This window comes from Sceloporus occidentalis, unplaced genomic scaffold (assembly GCF_023333645.1).
Source record: "Sceloporus occidentalis isolate IW3139 unplaced genomic scaffold, rSceOcc1.0.p SCAF_54, whole genome shotgun sequence".
NCBI lineage: Eukaryota > Metazoa > Chordata > Lepidosauria > Squamata > Phrynosomatidae > Sceloporus > Sceloporus occidentalis.
In genome coordinates this window covers 5457659-5477600 of record NW_028317034.1, presented here as the reverse complement: position 1 = coordinate 5477600, position 19942 = coordinate 5457659, and the positions used below count along the sequence as shown (strand labels likewise).

Here is a 19942-nt window from a genome sequence, read left to right as displayed (position 1 = left end):
TTCATCAAAATAAAAGCACCTGGGATAAAAGGCACCAATACGTTGATGTTCAACTGGCTTTCACTTGATAGCAGATCTATGCCAACAAAAGGGCGTGTTTATAGACTGTCTTTAAAATAGCATGTCATGTTAAACCATTAGGAATGGTATTGTCAGACCAGCAAGCAAATATTCCGAGGCTTCCCAGAAGGAACTTACAATAGAACACAGGATTTTTTCCATATATTTGACATTTCGCTTGTGTTGTGTTAATTTACAACATATTAAATGGACCAGTTATCTTTTACTGTGTCCCATATTAACCAAATTGGGATTTAGATTTATTTTTTCGAATTTAAGACCACGCACATTTTAAATTTGGAATGATCTTTGATCTTTCTTTGAACTAAACTGTGGTCTGAACATCACACGTTACTTAATATTTGATGGTTGTATGGGTTTGCATCTAACACCATGCCCGTCGAGAGGTTTGTTGAGAGTCAAGAGGGAGATTGTCCCTTTCAAAATGTAGAGCCTTGCCAAAAAATATCACAAAGGATTGAGGATTGTTATGGGACTGTGGTGAGAAAAGATTTACTTTCATACTCTCAAGAGGATCTATGTATGGAAGGACAAGATGGGATTTTGCTAACTCCAGAGGATGAAGAAACATCTGCAGGCTTGGGAATAAAAACAGGTAAGAAAAACATTAGTTTTACTCCTTGTTATATAATTTCAAGTTAACTTGTCCATTTTACTACTGTTTTTTTTTGTGAGGTTCTGTAACTAGAACAAAACCATATGCAAGAATCATGTTCATTAAACCTCTATGTTCTAAATATGTTGTGTTCTCACCCTATTATCAGAGATCCACTTCTCCAATGGAACATTTTCATCAGAAGACGAGGATTTGGATATTATATACAGTAAAAATAATGCTCAAGGCAATAAGGCATCTCAAAAGAAATCCATCACACAGATTATCAAGGATAAAAAGAAGCAAACACAGCTTACTTTACAATGGTAAGTAGATTTGCTGAATATTAAAATATATTATGAAAATATAACCAATGAAATAAACCCAAATTAACAACGGTCACAAAGTGTAAATGTAGTAGGAGATATAGCAAGTATGTTACTTAAAAAAGATTGCAGCAAATAATTACATAAAAAAGAAGTATAGAATGATGAACTTGATTATATAGCATGCTTTCTATGACATCATGTGTTTCAATCTCAGCAATGAAAAAGTGCCAAATGAATACTTAATTTATCTAATTGTTGATATAATTTACAGTCATAAGTATGAAATGGCAATACCATTTTCTATATAGATTGTAATTTTGAATATCTGTTTATATATTGTATGTGTTTGGACGTGTATACTATTTATTTTAAAGTGTTATACATCATTAGGAATATTTTGTTTTCGCTTACGGTAGTTTAAAAGGTAAAAGGATTGTATAAATTTATGAAGCAAGAAACTAGATGTAGGTTCTGGAAGTAAAACTGATTTTTTAGAATTGTCCACTCTAAATTAATTTCCTCTTGCTGATTGGCTAAGTATGTAAATAATAACATCAATGAAACATCTTATTGAAGCAGTGTACAGAGTGCATATATTTAACTTATTTGAGACCTCCGTGTGAGATTTTGTTAAAATAACTTTCAGATGACACATGTTCGCACTACAGAGTAACTAAAAACTAAACAATTGAAAAAAAACCTCTACAAACATTTCCTTGATGGCAAACAAAATATGTCAACAGAAGTAATCCATCTATAATTACTATGTATGTGTACATAAAATGAAAGGATACAGGGTAATTAATATGCTTAGTTTGCATTTTCTTCTAAAGCCCAATACTTTGAATTATCACTTTTGTTGGGAAACATACTAATGACACTTTATAAATCTTATTTTGAATATTTGGTTTTGTTTTGGAGACTGTGGCTTCATAAAAACATAAATAATATTAAAGATTACTAAGATTATATGTGGACTTACTAACAGAACATACAAGGAAAGATCACAAAGTCGTAAAATGTGAGACGTATGATAGAAATATTCAAGTTTGTCAAGGAAATAAAAAGTGGAGCGCAGATATTGGGGATATGATTTAAAATTATTGAGTGGAAGACTGAGCTGATATGTGAGAAAATGTTATTTTACAGAACAGGTTATTGATACCTGGAGTAAACCACCAGTGGAAGCAGTACAGGAAAACACAATAAAGAAATCCAAAAAGCTTTTGATTGCCATAAAACTATCAAAGAAATCAAGAGCAGCCTAGGTGGACCAATTATTCTTGTTTCCCATCTCAATATCAATGCAATATTCATACTTTGAAGTAAAAAAAAATCAAATCTACATTTTCTATATATCCTTCCATCTATGTGTTTTTATATGTATATATATATATATATATATATTGTTTTTCAAAATACTTGCTTTTGGTTAACAGGCTGGAGGAGAACTATATAGTGTGTGAAGGAGTTTGTCTGCCCAGATGCATACTGTATGCACACTATTTAGACTTCTGCAGAAAGGAAAAACTAGAACCAGCCTGTGCTGCAACATTTGGGAAGGTATTAATCACCAGTATTGTCCTAAAAAACAAAATAGAAAATTGATTAATGTTCTCATTCATCTAAAATAGAAATATTTTAAGGAAAGTAGTATTTTTGGAAATATATTAACTATGAACAAATGTCTCATTACAATGCTGCTGTTTTTTTTATTTTATTTTTAAATATATTAATTTTACAATTTGTAAAAAATTTTAACTTAAAAAAGAAACAGTTGTTGCTTGTTAAAGTTGAAACATACCATGTGATTCTTTTTTCCAAATTAAATAAATATCAGATAATTAGTATGAGATTATACATTTTGTTTAATTAGCCTTAACAGAGGGAAGTTTGTATTAATGTCTTCTGAACATTTTTTAAATACATATATTTTGAGGCTTAGGATAAATTTGCACTTGTTTAGGCTACTGAATTAGTAATGGTATATATCTTTTACAAACACTACTAAAGTAGATTTTTGAAATTTCAGATGAGAATTCATTTTTAAACAGAATGTTGTTTTCATCTGCAATCTCACAACACTAGTGAACCCTATCTTCAGCCAATTGTTTGGCTCATGGTTTGATATGATTGATGAGCCAGAGCTGAGCCATACAATGAGTGTCATACACTGTTGCTGTTTGTAAGCCAACACATCTGGCTCACTTGTTAATAATTAAGCCTGGCTGCTTTCTTGATCATCTTGCACTCTGTGATTAGGTTTATGGTAATCCATGTCTTAATTCTCACATGTAGGACCATCTTTGCCACAGGGCAATAGGAAAAGCTGAACCCACACAGATCCAAGAGCCCATACAAGGCTAGGCCTTTCCCCACTGAAACTAAGGCCAACTAAGCCTTGGACAGCAGATCTAGGAAGGCAGAATCCCAATTGGGCAAGAGGTTCCCAGTAGTACCCTTGCTCAGTGAGCTGGTTAAAAAGATCTATTATCACTAACCTTTCCATTAACACTGTAGAGGACTGTGCTGAGCAGGCACAGTTTCTACAGGATACATTGAAAGGCACAGTGCACAGGGATATGGTCATCATATCTTGGCGCTCAGAAGAAGGATGAGGTGCAGACATGGTGCTTCACAGGCATATGCTTAGGTCAGTGCCGAAGTTAAATATGCAACTGAAAACTGAAAGTTAGATAAAACTGAGGAGAATAGAATCCATCTTCCCTTGCCTTAATTGGGTTGTTCCATGGATATGTGTGTGAGCACAAAGTGCCTAGAAGTGTCCAAATCCTGATCCTTTGCTCCCTTTTAGGTTTTCCATGTATTCCCTTTCTGTATTTTAGGAGTGTTGTCTAACATATATGTCTTGGGCTGCTATATTATTGGGTCACTTGGCTGGAATTGCTCCTCAGACTGAATGCTACAAACCCTCCTATGTCCTAGAGAGACTGCCTGCTCCTCATATGCCATTTTTATGTGTACAAATGCAGTTGTTTGACCGAGGACTCTCTTTTCCCCATTTTAAAAACATAAATACAAATTATAGATGGCTCCATTTTTAGAATAGCTGTGTTAGTCCATTGATATAAAAAAAATGAATATTGCTGTGGAAATAACATTTTATTCAACTAACAATTAGTCTTTAGGGTAAGCGCACAGGGTATAGTAGTTGTCAAAACAGGCTTAAAAATCTACTTTTGTTTCTGTCCAAACTGTTATGTGACAATTTATTTGTTATGTTCTGTTTACCAATTGTACAGTGCTGCAGAATATGATGGTGCCATATAAATCAATAATTAATAAGAAGAACAACAATGTTGGTAGTTCTGTACTCGTTAAGTAACGAATGATAATTACTGCTTTACTAGTCCAGATGAAGTTGTTTATGTAAGTGAACAAAGATACCTTTTTAAATTCAAACCAAATGGTGACTTTTTGATCCACATAACGAGTTGCAAGACTCCAATGGTATTATTATTATTATTATTATTACTTAATGATTTATATAACATCATCATACTCCACAGTGCTCCACAATAGGAGACTAATGTTGTTGACATGTGTTCCTGTTACTACACCTGATAGTTGTTGTATGGAGAACAATGCCTTCTCCTTTGATTAAAGTAGACCTCAACTGGTGACTATAGTGATGTGGTGCATCTATGATGTTCATCATATTCAATCTACCTTGTGTTGGCATCAGATATTGGGATATATTCATAAGGTGAGTTGCACAAATTCCTTAAAGTCAATTCATAAAAATCACTCGCGGCTGACACACACTGGACTGCAGAAAGACAACTTGAAGTTAAATTTCACCTCACATCGTCATTGAGTTGCAAGGTGACTCCCCTGCACAAAGATATATAAAACAATAAAGAAATATTGTATTTAAAAAATAAAAGAGGTATCCTCAGTACTCAATAATAAGAGATGCCTTTGGGACCTAGTCTTCAACTATTCCCAGGAAGATGAGGGGGTTGAAATTTATACCAAATTGAGGCATGGGTCCCATGCTGTGCCTTTCCTTTATCCGATTCCTGGATGTATGGGAGAGTGTTAGAGGGAAAACGTCTCCCCATCATCCTACATTCTTTGGGTTGAAGGTGTTAAAATGCAGTGAAAAATAATTTGGAGAGGCATGGACCCCACACAATGCCTTCCATCCTCTAATAATAACACACTGCAGCTTGTGAGGGGAAATCTTACCACTACTAATAATTTTGGACACATTTATGGCAGTTATGCTACATAGGGAAAGAGAGCTTGGAATCCAAGCGTATCTAATGTCCTATGAATTACAGTACTTACAATTGCAGGAAATGTGCATGTTTTAAAAGAGGACTGATTTTTCTGTGTCTAAGTGCTACTTTTATAAAAGTTACTAGGGGCTATAGCAATAAAAAGACTTGGGGGAGTTTCCGATGATACATACGTATCTTGTTGCTGTACTCAAAGATAAAGTTAACTTTGGCCATATACTGTATATTGGTCACAAAGATGTTTGAGGAACGAGGGTGTATGCTTGTAACCTTTCCTATGTGATTATCGAGGAAGTTCTGTCACCAAGACTGTTAGCAGCTGTATTTTTATTTTATTTTACTTTACTTACAGATCTACAATTAGCCATAGGGGCAACTAGATAAACATTCACATTTTAGGTAGAATTTCTCGCACAACTGGATTCTTTCTGTCCTCATGTTGTTTAAAAAAATTGAAATGTAAAACTTACAATACCCCTCTCTGTCTGTCTGTCTGTGTCTGTCTGCCTGTCTATCTAGTTGTAACAGAAAACAATGTCTTGATAAAAGATGTAGACACTAATTACATTCCAATTTATTTTAGACAATTCGACAAAAGTTTCCGCTTCTGACCACAAGGAGACTTGGTACCAGGGGACACTCAAAGTAAGACAATGCTACTGTTTGTAAGTGAATTGTTCAACTCAATTCAATTTGTTGTACTCTAACTAAAATTGCAATAAACTTAGCAGAATACTAAATGGTCTGGCTTGATTAGAGACTTATAGTGTAGACAAGTAAACTTTGTTTAAAGGATCAGAATATTAATAGTTTGTGTATTCATTTAGCATTGTGTTGGTTAAAGTATTCATACTGTAAATAAATAAAAATAGTTAAACATATTGAATATATACTGTATGTAAAGGTCTACGTTTATGGTGAGGTGGAAAATGCATTGTGGTGCTCATAGATTGTCCTTTTTGTTTCGTAATCAATGTGATTGGTATGGAGATTTTTGGATTAAATGGAAGGAACTATTTTTTTAACTGTAAGATCTGTATCAAAAGTTAATATAAACATATTAATCACATTTCTGTCCTTAATCAGTATTCCAGGTCACTCTTCTCTTTCTCCTGGTAGAAGAGCATCGTTAGCCATGCCTAGTCACTGCTCAATTCTCTTCCCACTCTCACTAATTTAATGCTATCTGGGCTAGCCCAGCCCCTCACATGACTAGCCTTGGCTTTGTGTGTTGCCACCCAACCCCGAAAAGCCATTCCCGCGTAGCATACCCTGGAAAAGTTCCCAGGTATGTCAATCAGCTGTCAAAAAAAAGGACAGGAAAAACTGTTCTAATGGCAGTTTGTAATATTTATTTTTGTCTATAAGCACATTTACGTATGTTTATTTTGTGTATTCCAATACTTATTTCAAAGCATAAATTAACATAAATTAATTTCATGAAGTTTCCCTTTAAACCATATATGTATTCCATAAACTACATGGATGACAATGTAATATCGAAACAAATGATACTTTAATATATTTCTCCTTTTTAAGACCTTTTTAAAGTATGAAGACACTAGGCACATAGCAACTCCTGTATCATTTACTAAAGCCCAAGCTTTCAGAGATGGCTGGTTAAAGCTATTATCATATTTATTAGTAGAAATGTAATATGTCGAAAATACATGATGTGACAGCTGGCCGCGTGATAACGTTATTGCAAGTTTGTGAAAAGCTTACTAATATCATCTAGCTTATCAGGCATTGTTTGTTGCAGTACGTGATAATGGCAGGGACTACTGGGTGCACAAAAAAAGAACATATGTTACAGGAAATGTATGGTACCTTTTTAAATAAAACAGTCATAAATATGGCAATTGAAATATCAGTTGCCTTTTAAGATTAACAGTTTGGTAAATTACATTTATATAATGCTAAGACTGCTTCTTGATGGCAATTACACAAACAAATGGTATTTCAAGAAAAAATGGTAAAATAAAATGATTTAGCTGAAAATCAGTCCTTCCCTTACGAAAAATTACTGCAGTTTTTCTGAAGTAATACTGCAGTTTTTTGGACATGAAAAAAATGCAATACTGCACTTTTACTGCAGTATTACTGCACATTTACGGCAGTTTTACTGCATTTGTATTTCACTGTACTGCAGTATTACTGCACATTTACTGCACTTTTTTTTTTATATTGCAAACCTACAGTTGTACTTCAATGTACTGCAGCTTTATTGCATTATTGCATATTGCAAATGCAGTAAAACTGCAGTAAATGTGCAGTAATACTGCAGTAAAAGTGCAGTATTGCAGTTTTTTCATGTCCAAAAAACTGCAGTATTACTTCAGAAAAACTGCAGTAATTTTTTCGTAAGGGTTTGTTTCCCTTTAAATCTCCTGTGTTCATGTTAGCAGAATGTCTAATATGGATGAGGTAACAGCTTTTACTTTTGGAATCAAATACAAGTGGATAGATAGAGATGACCAGCACAGCTTCCATAGCATGCTGCTCCCAGCGTCGTGTAGCCTTCATAGGAATAGCACAGGGATATTATGTCATATTATATTAGGGATATATGCTGGTGCTCAACAATAAGGACTCCACTTGTGTGTTAAAGATGCAGAAAAACATCAGTGTTATACGTGAGGTTTTTTCTTTGAATGTTCTTGCTACCTAGGTCTTTAATGTATTAAAGAGGACACCAAAAAGTTATTTTTTTTTAAGGTTTAGTTGAGTCAATAATGAGATGTAATTCTGGAATATCAGCTCATTAAACATGTTTTGTTGGTTACCTATATATATATATATATATATATATATATATATATATATACACTGAGTTTTGTGCAGTAGCCTAGACAATAGATGTCCATAAGCAGTGGCGACTCTAGAAACAGTATATAGGGGGGGGCACACAAGATACCACAGTCAAACTGGGTGGGCATTAATAATTTCCACCATTAAATCATACCACTGAAAAAACATATATATATATATTGCCAAAAGTAATGTGCTATGGAATGATACTTTTGTTATTGGACAATACAATACTTGATCATTCAACATGGGAAGCCTGAAGCCACAATTTAGTACGACTAATCCTTGAAATCCTTTAAACAACACAATACCTTAACTTTTGCATTAATATTAGATCCTGCTGCTGATATATATATATTAGCCCCTGCTGCCCATATAGATTAATATTAGCCCCAGTTGCCGATATATATTAATATTAGTCCCTGCTGCCGATATATAAATATATATATATATAAATATTAGACCCTGCTGCCGATAGCAGGTATAGATCAACACATTAACACACAAACCCAGCTTTGCATGTATAGATCAATTGCAATTCACTTGTGATCTCAGCACTGAAGGTATATATCAAATAAACAGAATCAGACATACAAATCCTGTATTTGCAGGTATACAATAATAATATATGAAACGTAGCATCGCAGGTATAGATCAAATAAATACATGGAAACAGCATTGCAGGTATTAATCAACTGAACAAGACATACAAACCCTGTATTTGCAGGTATACATAAATAATGTATGGAAACATAGCATAGCAGATATGGATCTACAGAATAACACAGAAACCCAGCTTTGCAGGTACAGATCAATTGGAATTCACATAGAAACACAGCATTAAAAGTATATTTAAAACCCCCTAAATTACACGCATATATCACAGGTTGCACACCCCAAAGCAAGCCCTGGCGTCTACATTGCCCACATAGAACCTGGCCAGCACCCAGATAACACACATAAGATTTGCCATCTTTGTCCCATTTACACCCGGGCTGTGCCATCTCGGTCCCCAAGGCTCAAACATCCTGCTAGTGCCATCTTTGCCCTTCCACAATTATACATCTATGATACACACAAACACATTAACTCATGCTCTCCCTCATTCAGACAAATCATCCACACATTTACTCATGCACTCCCTCATTCAGACAAATCATCCACACATTAACTCATGCTCTCCCTAATTCAGACAATTCATCCATTTAAAGAAACTACGCCCCTTGGAGCTTCAAATAAGGGGCTACATGTATTTCTAGGACAAAAGTTGAGTGCACAAATAATGATGGAATATGTCGCTTTGGCTAGAAAATATGTTTTTTCTAACCATAGCGACATGTTCATTTGTGTCTAGCGCACTCCAGATTTGTACTAGAAACACATACAGCCCCTCATTAGATGCGCCAAGGGGTGTAGTTCTTGCAAATGTGTACTTTTTGTGCCATAATTTAACTTCCTACATGAGCAGTAATGCCACGTCAAGGCTTCAACCCTAATTACTGATCATTTACACGCCTTTCATATCTCCATTCACTCGCAGAAGCACACACCATACTTTCCGTACATTCACTCACAGAAGCACACACGCCATTCTTTCCCCTTACAATCCCAAAGGAATGATGGTAAAGGGAGAAAAAAAAAATCACTTTTACAGGAAAAAAAAGGTTTGCAGTAAAAATGCAAGGCGCTGCAGGGATGAGATGGTTACTCACGTACCACACAGGCTAAATGGCTGATTTTAATAATATTTGCAGTTCATCAGGATTTAAAAAATTGCCTCCCTCTACCGTTGGCTTAATTTAACCCCATGATCAAAGGGATCATAGGATTAAAAATTAGTATCGGCCATTTTTAAAAAGGGAATGTGACTTTTTATAGCTATATGATCGCTGTGGTAACATTGGCTACCACAGTGATCATTTAGCTAGAATACTTAAACTTTTTTTTTTTTTAAAGTTTAACTACTTTATGTTTAAATCATTTTTTTTACTTTTTTTTTTAACATAATTTTTTAAAATTATTTTTTTACAAGCTATCTCTGTTGGAAAGGTGAGATAATTAGCTCTCTAACGGTATATGTTGGGGGTCTGTAGCTGCTTAGATGCCTGAGATACAGGCATCTAAGCAGCATGCCCCCATATCGCTTTAACTGACAATTATCAGTTATTAATAAAGTTGCGCAGTGACGTCATCGCGTCATTGTGCGTGCCGTCACCGGCCGGATCGGGTGGCCCCGGTGATGCCCTTCAGTGTGAGGGGCAGATCGCCGGGGTAGGTGGTGATGGGGGTCCACAGACCTCCATCAAGGTAAGGTAGTGCTAGTGACGGCATGGTGCCGTCGTTAGCTCCTGACTGGGACTGCTAGCGACGGCACCATGCCGTCGTTAGCAGTCAAGGGGACTGTCCTGGGTGGCTCCAAATCCGGCGGGGGGGCAAGAGGGGGGCAAGGAATATCCTTGCCCCCCTGTAGCGACGCCACTGTCCATAAGGCCTAATTGTTTCGCAGTGAAGTTCGTCATAATCAGATACATTAATGACATTTTGGTAATTATATAGTATATTCAAATCTAGGAACAAATTGTACTGCACCCACAGTAATAATTTCTCAAACATTTTCAGTTAGAGATGCAATATTGATACTATAATATTGTGTGCACCACTAATATATTAAGACTTAATAAAATATGTTGTATTCTGTCAGGGGCGTAACTCAAGCAGAACTTGTCTATTGACACTGGCCCTAACTATCACTAGTTCATATTTTGATCAACATTGCATTTGCTCCATAATAAAGCAGCACTAATTACGCACATTTAAAAAAAATCCTCCAAAATGCAGCCATTTAGATTCATTTAGATTTAGAGAAATACATGTTGTCTTTTGTACATTTGGTGAGCCGACAGTAGAGAAACATACAATACCTGGGCTCCCAAACACAATGAATTTGGGGTTCTCCGCCTCATGTATGTCTCTTGTTTTGAAATTTAAACTCATTTTAAGGTGGCTTGAAAACAAGTTTAGTTTAGTTAATTGTCAATTTTAAACATCAACTGTTAATGTTAATGGTAGAAAAGAATGCTCTGGTAGGTATGCTGGTATGTTGCAAAGCAGTTAAGACACCTAAAGCAACCTTTATGGCCTTAGGTGTATACCATGGGAACAGCAATCTTCTTGATCTTTGTGATTAATCATCCATGCTATCTCTCCCCTATTGCTAATTTTCTGATTGTCTTTTACTGGTTCAGGCAACTTTTGTAAGAGGAGAATGTCAAAATAGAAATACATTATTTTTTTGTAGTTCTGCTACTTTTTGTTACAAATCTCAGCATTCAGGAGGAAGTAAGAAGCTTACTTATGCTATACGTGGATAAAGAAACATTTCCCCATAAAAATACTTTGTTTTATTAATGTGAACCTAACATGGGGGCCGTTTTACAGAGTCATAAAAGGGTACACATCCAAGTTCTCTTAAAATGATGACTGTCCTATGAACACCAGGATGCTTGGGAGGTATGCCATCAACACCTAACAAATCTCCACCAGCTCCACATCCATTTCCTATTTACAATGGCTTATTTTATGCCCAGATCCCTTCTGCAAAGTTAATTTAATGATTTTTAACTTTTATTTGGTCTTTGTGTTTCGTGATGCCTGGAGTATAATTCTGGCGATTGTCCTGTTGTGACTGTTGCAGCATTACTCTGTTTAAATCTTATGCCTCCTTCTAAAATTACAAAAATCAACACTTTTTAAATAATTTTTAAGGTTTAAGGAATATCATAGAAAGAAGGATGTTTCATAATGTTTAATCAAAGTCTCTATCCCATGACTGCTTGGGCCTAGATCTTCATGAAAGTAATGAAACTATAATTTCAATCCTTAAGGGGGTTATAGCATTGGCCACAGCTTTATTATAATCCCATACCAGCGATAACATGTAAAAATAACCGTAAGCAACCTGCCAGCTGCTGAGCCGAGGCCCAAGAAAAGTTTCTTACCTTGATAACCAGGAGGCCTTGTCCAGTGGGTGCCATAAGCCACCAGCTGAATCTGCCTCCCCAAGCACGGTGGCCCACAGCCTCCATTCTCCAAACAAATATATGTTCACATGAGGAACATCTCTGCTGCTGCGACTAGAAAACAGAACGTTACAAGAGAAACAATAATGAACAAATCATACCTCAAAGCACCAAATCTACTGGAACATCTGGGTGGGCGATAAGCATCCTGTCCACACAGAACCAGGACTAACCTTCCCTTTCACCACCATATATACCGCTACAGAAACATTGTTGCATCCCATACCCAAGCCTGTAGCTATTGTCATGCCCTTAGATATCAGACTCATCCAGCAGCCATATTGTCCTTCCCTAACAATCCAGGGGGCCTTTCATCTCAAAGCTGTAAACTCAATACATTAAAAGCCCATTGCTCATAAAGCCGTCTTCTCTCTCCTAGGTATCATTATTATGGCATTGGGATTAAGGAAAGCAGTGCATACTATCATTCTGTATATTCTGGTAAAGGTTTGACAAGGTAAAGTACAATTTAAATAAAATATTTTAATGTAGCATAGTTTGATATACATTAGTGATATCTGACACTATAACAACACTTAATAATCTCTAGATCAGTATGTCTGAAAATAAAAAGCAGAGTATGAGTTTCTACTCTACATAAGCAATTGACAGTTTTAACGTACATATTTTGTCAGTGCCAAGTGCTGTCATTTTATTTTTCTTGTAAAATAATTCAATTATAAATAAAGAATGTTCCCTCAGACAGCAGACATAAATTGTAAATCTGGCTCTGTTATTTATTTTATTAACTTGGTAAAAATGTTTCTTCTTGCCTCTGAAAAGATTTTCTGGGAGCAAGCTAAAGAGTGAGGTAAGTCTTCATAAAATACATATGAATTATGCTATAACCTATAGAAATAACACAATTTAAGAACATTTGAATACCCTAAACATTATTTTAAATGAATTACAATTATTTATTCATAATTCTCCAAATGTCTGTAAGCTATACTCCACATTGATAATATAATAAGCAATACTTATTTGTGATTAATACATTTTTTTTTTCTGTTTCTGTCCTCAATTTACTTTGAATTGTTTTAATGATAAAAGTATTTGCTGTGAAAGCATCTCCTTGCATTTATGTACTCACCAATCTTAATGCCATGTTTAAGAAACTTTCTGATCAATAATCTATTCAGCTTTACTCACCGCAGACCATTTAGAATTCTTAGTTAGTAGCATGATTTTTTTCATCCTTTCTCATCAATTAATATAAGCATTTTTGTATTTGTATGCAAATTGGCATGTGGTTTCATTCCATAGAAACAATGTGGTTTTGGTAGTTAGATTACAACATGGCTAAACATGGGATCTTTGGTTAAGAAACAAAGTTAGAATCTACCGTTCTCTTTGACAGTTGTTCACTCCAAACCACATAAAACAACCCAATGATTCCAGAAGTCTAATTTTCTGTATTGAACATAGCAATTATTATAATCGGACATTTTTATTTTAGAGTACATGTCAAAAAAACATATTGTTTTATTCAGTGAGATAAAGATATATTCCATTTCATAAAGAATATGTTGCTCAAAGAAGTCGTTTCTTTAACATTTAATATATCAACTCGTATTGGGCACGATAATATTATCTTTATGGCGGTGTTAACTAATAATTACAAACAGGTGGCATGCTATATGACAGGATATATATAAATTTACGGAAATTTATTCCAGATAAACATTCAAGGTAAATCCATTAGCTATATCAAAAGACGTAAACAACCTGTTTTTCATTAGGAAGATTATTCTTAAGTGCATTTCAGTTCTTAGATTTTAATACACTTAATGGGCATTTGAGCAATAAAAATGCTTAATTGGATGTTTTATCAACATAAAGACAACCCCTAATGTTTACAGGCAATAAATCAACTGTAAAATATTGATCTCACATAAACTTTTTAACATCCATATATAATTTATTATAGGTCTCTAAATTAGTCTTTTTTTTTTTTTAGACTTCTTTTACCAAGCTTTTGTTTTTAGTGGTTAAAGAAAATGTGGTAGAATGTGTTGATTACCCTGAACATTTTGATAATATTTTTATTTAATTTTTACATTACTTCATGGTTATTTTTATTTATTTTCTAAACAGATAATATTTGATAATGTATGAAAACACACTTTAACCTTCCAGTGTATTGTAGTAAATGCTATTAATAAATTAGGTAATTGAATAAAGTATGACCAAGACATTGCAATCTTCAAACTGTGTTTGTTCTCTTGTGTATTAAGTTATGGTCAGCGTAATAAAGTTATATAATAAAATCTTGACATAACAATGCCTGCTTTTCTGTGTTTATCTAAAGGGGGGCTTCACGAGAAAATATTCTCTTAGCTCAAAGACTGGAACTCTACTTCCAGAATTTCCTAGTGCTCAACATCTGGTTTTACAAGGCTGTTTATCCAAGGAGAAGGTAAGATTAAAAGTATTATAAAAGGAAAATATTTGTTCAATACTTTTTTGTTCAATATTCTCGATTGACTATGTACCATCCAAGTGGACAACGCAAGTGACATTTTGTCCCTCAAACACAAGTGCTTTTTCTCTCTGTCCAGTCTATTTCTGGTACATATGCTTGCCTGGGAACTCACTGGCTCTAACAAAGAGTCTCCAGGTGATACACTTACCTAGGTCTCTGGGTCACTCTCTTCTTTTTCTGGGGTAGAGGAGTGACTTTTACCTACTCTCCCTCCCCACGCATTACCCCCCCACCCACTCCCAATCTATTTGATACTATCGGAGGCTAGCCCTGCCCTTATCCTTGGCTAACATCTCCCATGCCTAATTATGCCCTTTGTGTGGAGGGAGTGCTCAGGGTAGCCTTCCTTGGAAAGTTCCCAGGTATGTACATATGTAATTTAAAAATAACATTTCTTGAGTTATACTGAATAAACACAAAATACATGACACTAATTTAGTGAACAAGGTCATAATTATGTGCTTATAGACAACTCCCCAAAACACTAAAGCTAAAGAAAAGTACAAATGGGAAGGGTGGATAAATGTGATGAGAGGTAAAATTGCAGTGGAGAACTTGAAAAAGATGACGATGGTCAAAACCTTCAAAAGCGAATAGGGTACTTTTTCTTTGGATTTGACAACAAAGTTAAATAGGCCATAAGTAACAGATTGCACAGGATGTGAGAGGCTGAAAAAGTGAAAGTATTTAGTGATGGAGTTAGACCAGCACTCTTAAAATGTCAAAATCATAAGTGAAAGCTTAGTGGCTTATTGTTATGCTACAGTCCATGTGTTGGCATTGAAAGGGTTGGAGTGTCACTAGTATACTGTGTTTTGCCTTTCTGCTAATGTCCAGGGTATTTTCTAATGAGCCTAGAAGTTTTGGGGGTTCTAGACATGGTTTGCATGGTCTGTAATGTACATATTAAATTTAATCCTTTGACCGCTGTTAACATTCATTGATTTGAACTCAAGAAGGCAGGGTAATCAAACGAGGGAGAAGAATGTCAGAATTCAAAGTAACAGCAACCTGATTAAAGGAAAAAGAACAGAGGAAAAAGGAACATGGATTAGCTACGTTATTGTACAGTAAAAAGTCTTTAGGTTTTAAACCAAAAGGATACCTTTTTAATAAGTAATGAGGACGGCAGTGTTAGGTTAATGGTGTAATAGGAGGGACTGTGTAGGGTTTAATAATTTCAATTAAAATTGTTAGTATTCATGTCCTGTTACTCTGGTTAGTACTGTGGACAGAGAAAAGGAACTAATGGGTCGTTAGCATTAACTACTGATAGCAACTGCCAATTATGTTTGCCTAGTCTTAGAGATGATGTGGTAAATGCAGAAGCACTTCTGCTTCTGTGGTTGGGTGTGTCTTAGGCACAAAGACAGAACTTGATTAGAGCACCAGAAGCTCCTATGCAAATAAAATAACATTTTCCAAAATGTTTTATTACCTTGGTGAATTAGATTGTATTCCCAAAGCCATTAAAGCAGAATAACTTTTTCCTTACAAAATACATAACCCAAAGTGACTCAAAGGATCAAAAACTCAGACTAATATTTAATCCATAATATTAAAATACAGCACACACAATATTATTTATATATATATATATATATATATATATATATATATATATATATATATATATATATATAGCACACATTATTATTACATTTCACATACCCTGCTTCTCAAATTCTTAAAAAAGTTGTGAAAAAAAATGAGTTGTGAAATGAAAACCATGCATATATTTGTCTTCAAATAATTAGAAAATAACAGACATTTTACTAATAATATAGTCATTAAAATGCTTATTACATGTGGGGGGTATTAAGGTTATTTTTTTTAACACTTCAACTTTTGGAAATACCAAATCAGAGATACTAAATTTAATTGAAAACCCATGCATTTTGTTATATTTGTGATATTTGTGTTATATTTGTGATATCCATTGCAGCCTAATTAACTGAAATGTCCAATATATCTATACAGCGCTTCAGTTATTGTTGTGTCACAGTTTAGTATCTAAGTCTACGTGAATAAGATAACCTGGAGAGGTTTCTCCAGTGAGATCTTGTGTTATTGAAATGTATTTGCCTGTAGTTGATGTTCTTTTTTAAAGTTGTTAACACACAAACATATTTTGATGTATGTCTTTCACTGTAACAGGTAGACACTCTAATCATGATGTACAAAACTCACTGTCAATGTATACTGGACAATGCGATCAATGGGAATTTCGAGGAGGTAAAAATATATTGATATGGTGATTATTTTTATTTTATGTGGTAGTACAAAATATATTTCTATTTGGTTTTATTTTTTCTAGATCCAGCACTTTTTATTACACTTCTGGCAAGGAATGCCAGATCATCTTCTCCCTCTCCTTGAAAATCCGGTGATCATAGATATATTCTGTGTCTGTGATTCCATTCTGTACAAGGTATGCTGCTGATTTCTCTTTCTCAAAATATGGTTTCTTAATTTAAGGTTTAACCCCCTCTCTTTTTTATTTTGCTTTAGGTTCTTACAGATGTACTTATCCCAGCAACAATGCAGGAAATGCCAGAAAGGTGACATATTTTTACATACAAATTATTTCACTGTAATTTGTTTCAGGAATGAATCTAATACAATACATGGACAACAAGATAGTACTTGGTCATACTTATGTTCGGCACTATGTTGTAATATCCTCAGTTAAGCACTGATCCCTGAACAGCTCACACAATGGGTCATGTTTCCAATTGGTAGCTTTTGTTCTAGAACTGAGATAAGTTATTCAGAACATTTCACTAATGACCTGCTATTAAGTTTACATATATATGGGCTATAAGAAATCATACAAGCATGCCACCAAGTAGATTTTGGTGAATACCTTATAAAATGATATAATACTTGTGTTCCTAAGTATTACGACAGATGCAATAAAGTCTCGGAAAAAGAAAACTGGGTGCTGGGTTGTATAGCTAGATGCATTAGAAGAAGAAAGAGAGAAGTGGTTCTACTTCTTTATAGATCTTTGGTCAGACCTCACCTAGAGTATTATGTAAAGTTCTGAAGACCCTATCTCCTGACGGATGTTGACATATTGGAGAGAGTTCAGAAGAAGGCTACTAAAATGGTAAATTATTTGCAGGATAAAAATTATCAGGAAAGACTATACTGTATGCAAAGCTTGGAGGAAAGAAGAAACATAGGAGATGCCACGGAAACATTTAAATACTTGAAAGGGATCAAAGGAGGAGAAATGTTAGAACAAGAGGTTATAATGTAAAACTAGCAAGTCCTAGGTTTAGGTGTAATTTAAGGAAATATTACTTTACTGACAAGATGGTAGAGTAATCAGAAGTGGTAAGAAGCCAATACAGCGACATAATCTAAATATGTGTCGGGAGCAGGAATCAGGAAGGACCAGTTCAATAGGGAGCAGAGCTCAATATGCAGGCAGAGGCGTTTAGCAGATAAGGCCAACAACGCTGTCAGGAAAAGCCGAGGTACGGTACACAGGCGGGTCACGAGGTACAGAAGGAGCAGACTAGCCAACGTCAGGACACAAGCCGAGGTACGGTACACGAGCGGGCAACGAGGTACAAAAGGGTCAGGCAAAGCCGTAGTCAAAGGAGAGCCAGGAATCACGAACCGTTTAGTAGATAAGGGTCAGGCAGGAGCGAGGTCAAAGGAAAGCCAAGTAGGTACACGGAGAATCACTAGGAAGGCGCACTCAGGATGTAGCAGGGAAGCACAATAACTGAGCACTGAGCAAAGCTCAGTGCTTGGTTTTAAACTTGCCGCTCGGGGGAAGCTCCGCCCCCGAGTGGGAGGCTACAGCGGCGAGTTCCCGCGAACCTTGTTCGGGGAACAATAAAGTTAATAGAGGGCGCGCGCGCGCGCGCCTAGCAAAAGCCGGTCGAGTGGAGAGGCCGGTAGGACATCTGCTGGATCCGATGCCCGCGGGTAGCGGGCATCCAGGTAAGAGACCGCGTCGGGTCGCCGGACCCCGGCGGGTACCGCGTCGGGTCGCCGGACCCCGGCGGGTACCGCATCGGGTCGCCGGACCCCGGCGGTTACCGCAACGGGTAGCCGGACCCCGGCGGTTACCGCAACGGGTAGCCGGACCCTGACAGTTCCTCCCCCTAACGGAAGGCCTCCGGCCTGTACGAGGACCAGGGCGATCGGGATGCCGTCGGTGAAAGGAGGAAACTAGAGCGGGAGCATGGACCGAATTGGCAGGTTCCCAAGAGTCCTCGCTGGGATCATAGCCTTTCCATCGGATCAAGTATTGCAAATGGTTGCGAAATAAACGCGAATCCAGGATCTCCTTAACCTCGTATTCAGGGGAATCGTTGACGATGACTGGTGGGGGAGGACTAGCATGTCTCCCGGGAAATGGGTTCATGACCCAAGGTTTAATTAGGGACACATGAAAAACTGGGTGGATGGATAAAGATGATGGTAATTGTAATTTTACTGCCGAGGAGGAGATAAGTCGTACAATAGGGAAAGGACCAATGAACTTGGGACCCAACTTCTGCGTAGGACAAGTCAACTTAAGATGTCTTGTGGACAGCCAGACCTTGTCTCCAAGTTGGTAGGATGGGGCTGCTCTCCGGTGACGATCTGCAAAGTCTTTATAGCGGTGTTGAGCCTCAACCAAAGTCTTGCGTAAATGTACGAAAGTTCTTGACATACGTTTGACATGTTCGGCAACCGAGGGTACTGGGCTGAGGATCGGTGCTCCAGGTAGCATGGAGGGGTGATATCCGTATGAGGCAAAGAAAGGAGATGTCTGAATTGAGCGGTGGATGTGATTATTGTAAGCAAATTCAGCGAGTGGTAGGTATTGGCTCCAATCGTCTTGTAAATACGTAGTATAGCACCTCAGATATTGTTCGAGCGTCTGATTAGTTCGCTCTGTTTGTCCATTACTCTGAGGATGGTAGGCGGAGGATAGGTTACGGCTCATGTGAAGTTGAGTGCAAAATGCCCTCCAAAAATGCGAGGTAAATTGTGATCCTCGGTCAGAGACGATTCTCCCAGGTAAGCCGTGTAGTCGGAAAATCTCCTTAATGAATAAAGCGGCCGTCTCGGTGGCAGAAGGAAGGCGCCTATAGGGAATAAAATGTGACATCTTCGTGAACCGGTCAACAACCACCAGCAAGGTGGTAAAATGATCCGATTGTGGGAGATCTGTAATAAAGTCCATTGAGATGTCTGTCCAAGGATTAGAGGGCACAGGAAGAGGCTGTAAGAGACCTGTCGGACTTTTAGGAGCCTCCTTGGCACGAGCACAGGTGTTGCATGAAGCG

The 19942-nt window shown here is 36.5% G+C and overlaps 1 protein-coding gene across 1 annotated transcript in view; it reads left to right on the top strand.

Annotated features, from left to right (window-relative positions):
• Nucleotides 1–453: 453 nt before the first annotated feature.
• The window catches only part of LOC149288058 (DNA-binding protein RFX6-like), a 32492-nt gene continuing 13003 nt past the window's right edge, over nt 454–19942 (top strand). Inside the window, exons 1-10 of the mRNA XM_089492221.1 lie at nt 454–676; nt 846–1002; nt 2445–2568; nt 5854–5915; nt 12540–12617; nt 12944–12971; nt 14472–14579; nt 16803–16880; nt 16963–17076; nt 17157–17206. Of these exons, the coding sequence (XP_089348347.1) occupies nt 454–676; nt 846–1002; nt 2445–2568; nt 5854–5915; nt 12540–12617; nt 12944–12971; nt 14472–14579; nt 16803–16880; nt 16963–17076; nt 17157–17206 (1022 nt within the window). The remainder of the gene's footprint in view (nt 677–845; nt 1003–2444; nt 2569–5853; nt 5916–12539; nt 12618–12943; nt 12972–14471; nt 14580–16802; nt 16881–16962; nt 17077–17156; nt 17207–19942) is intronic.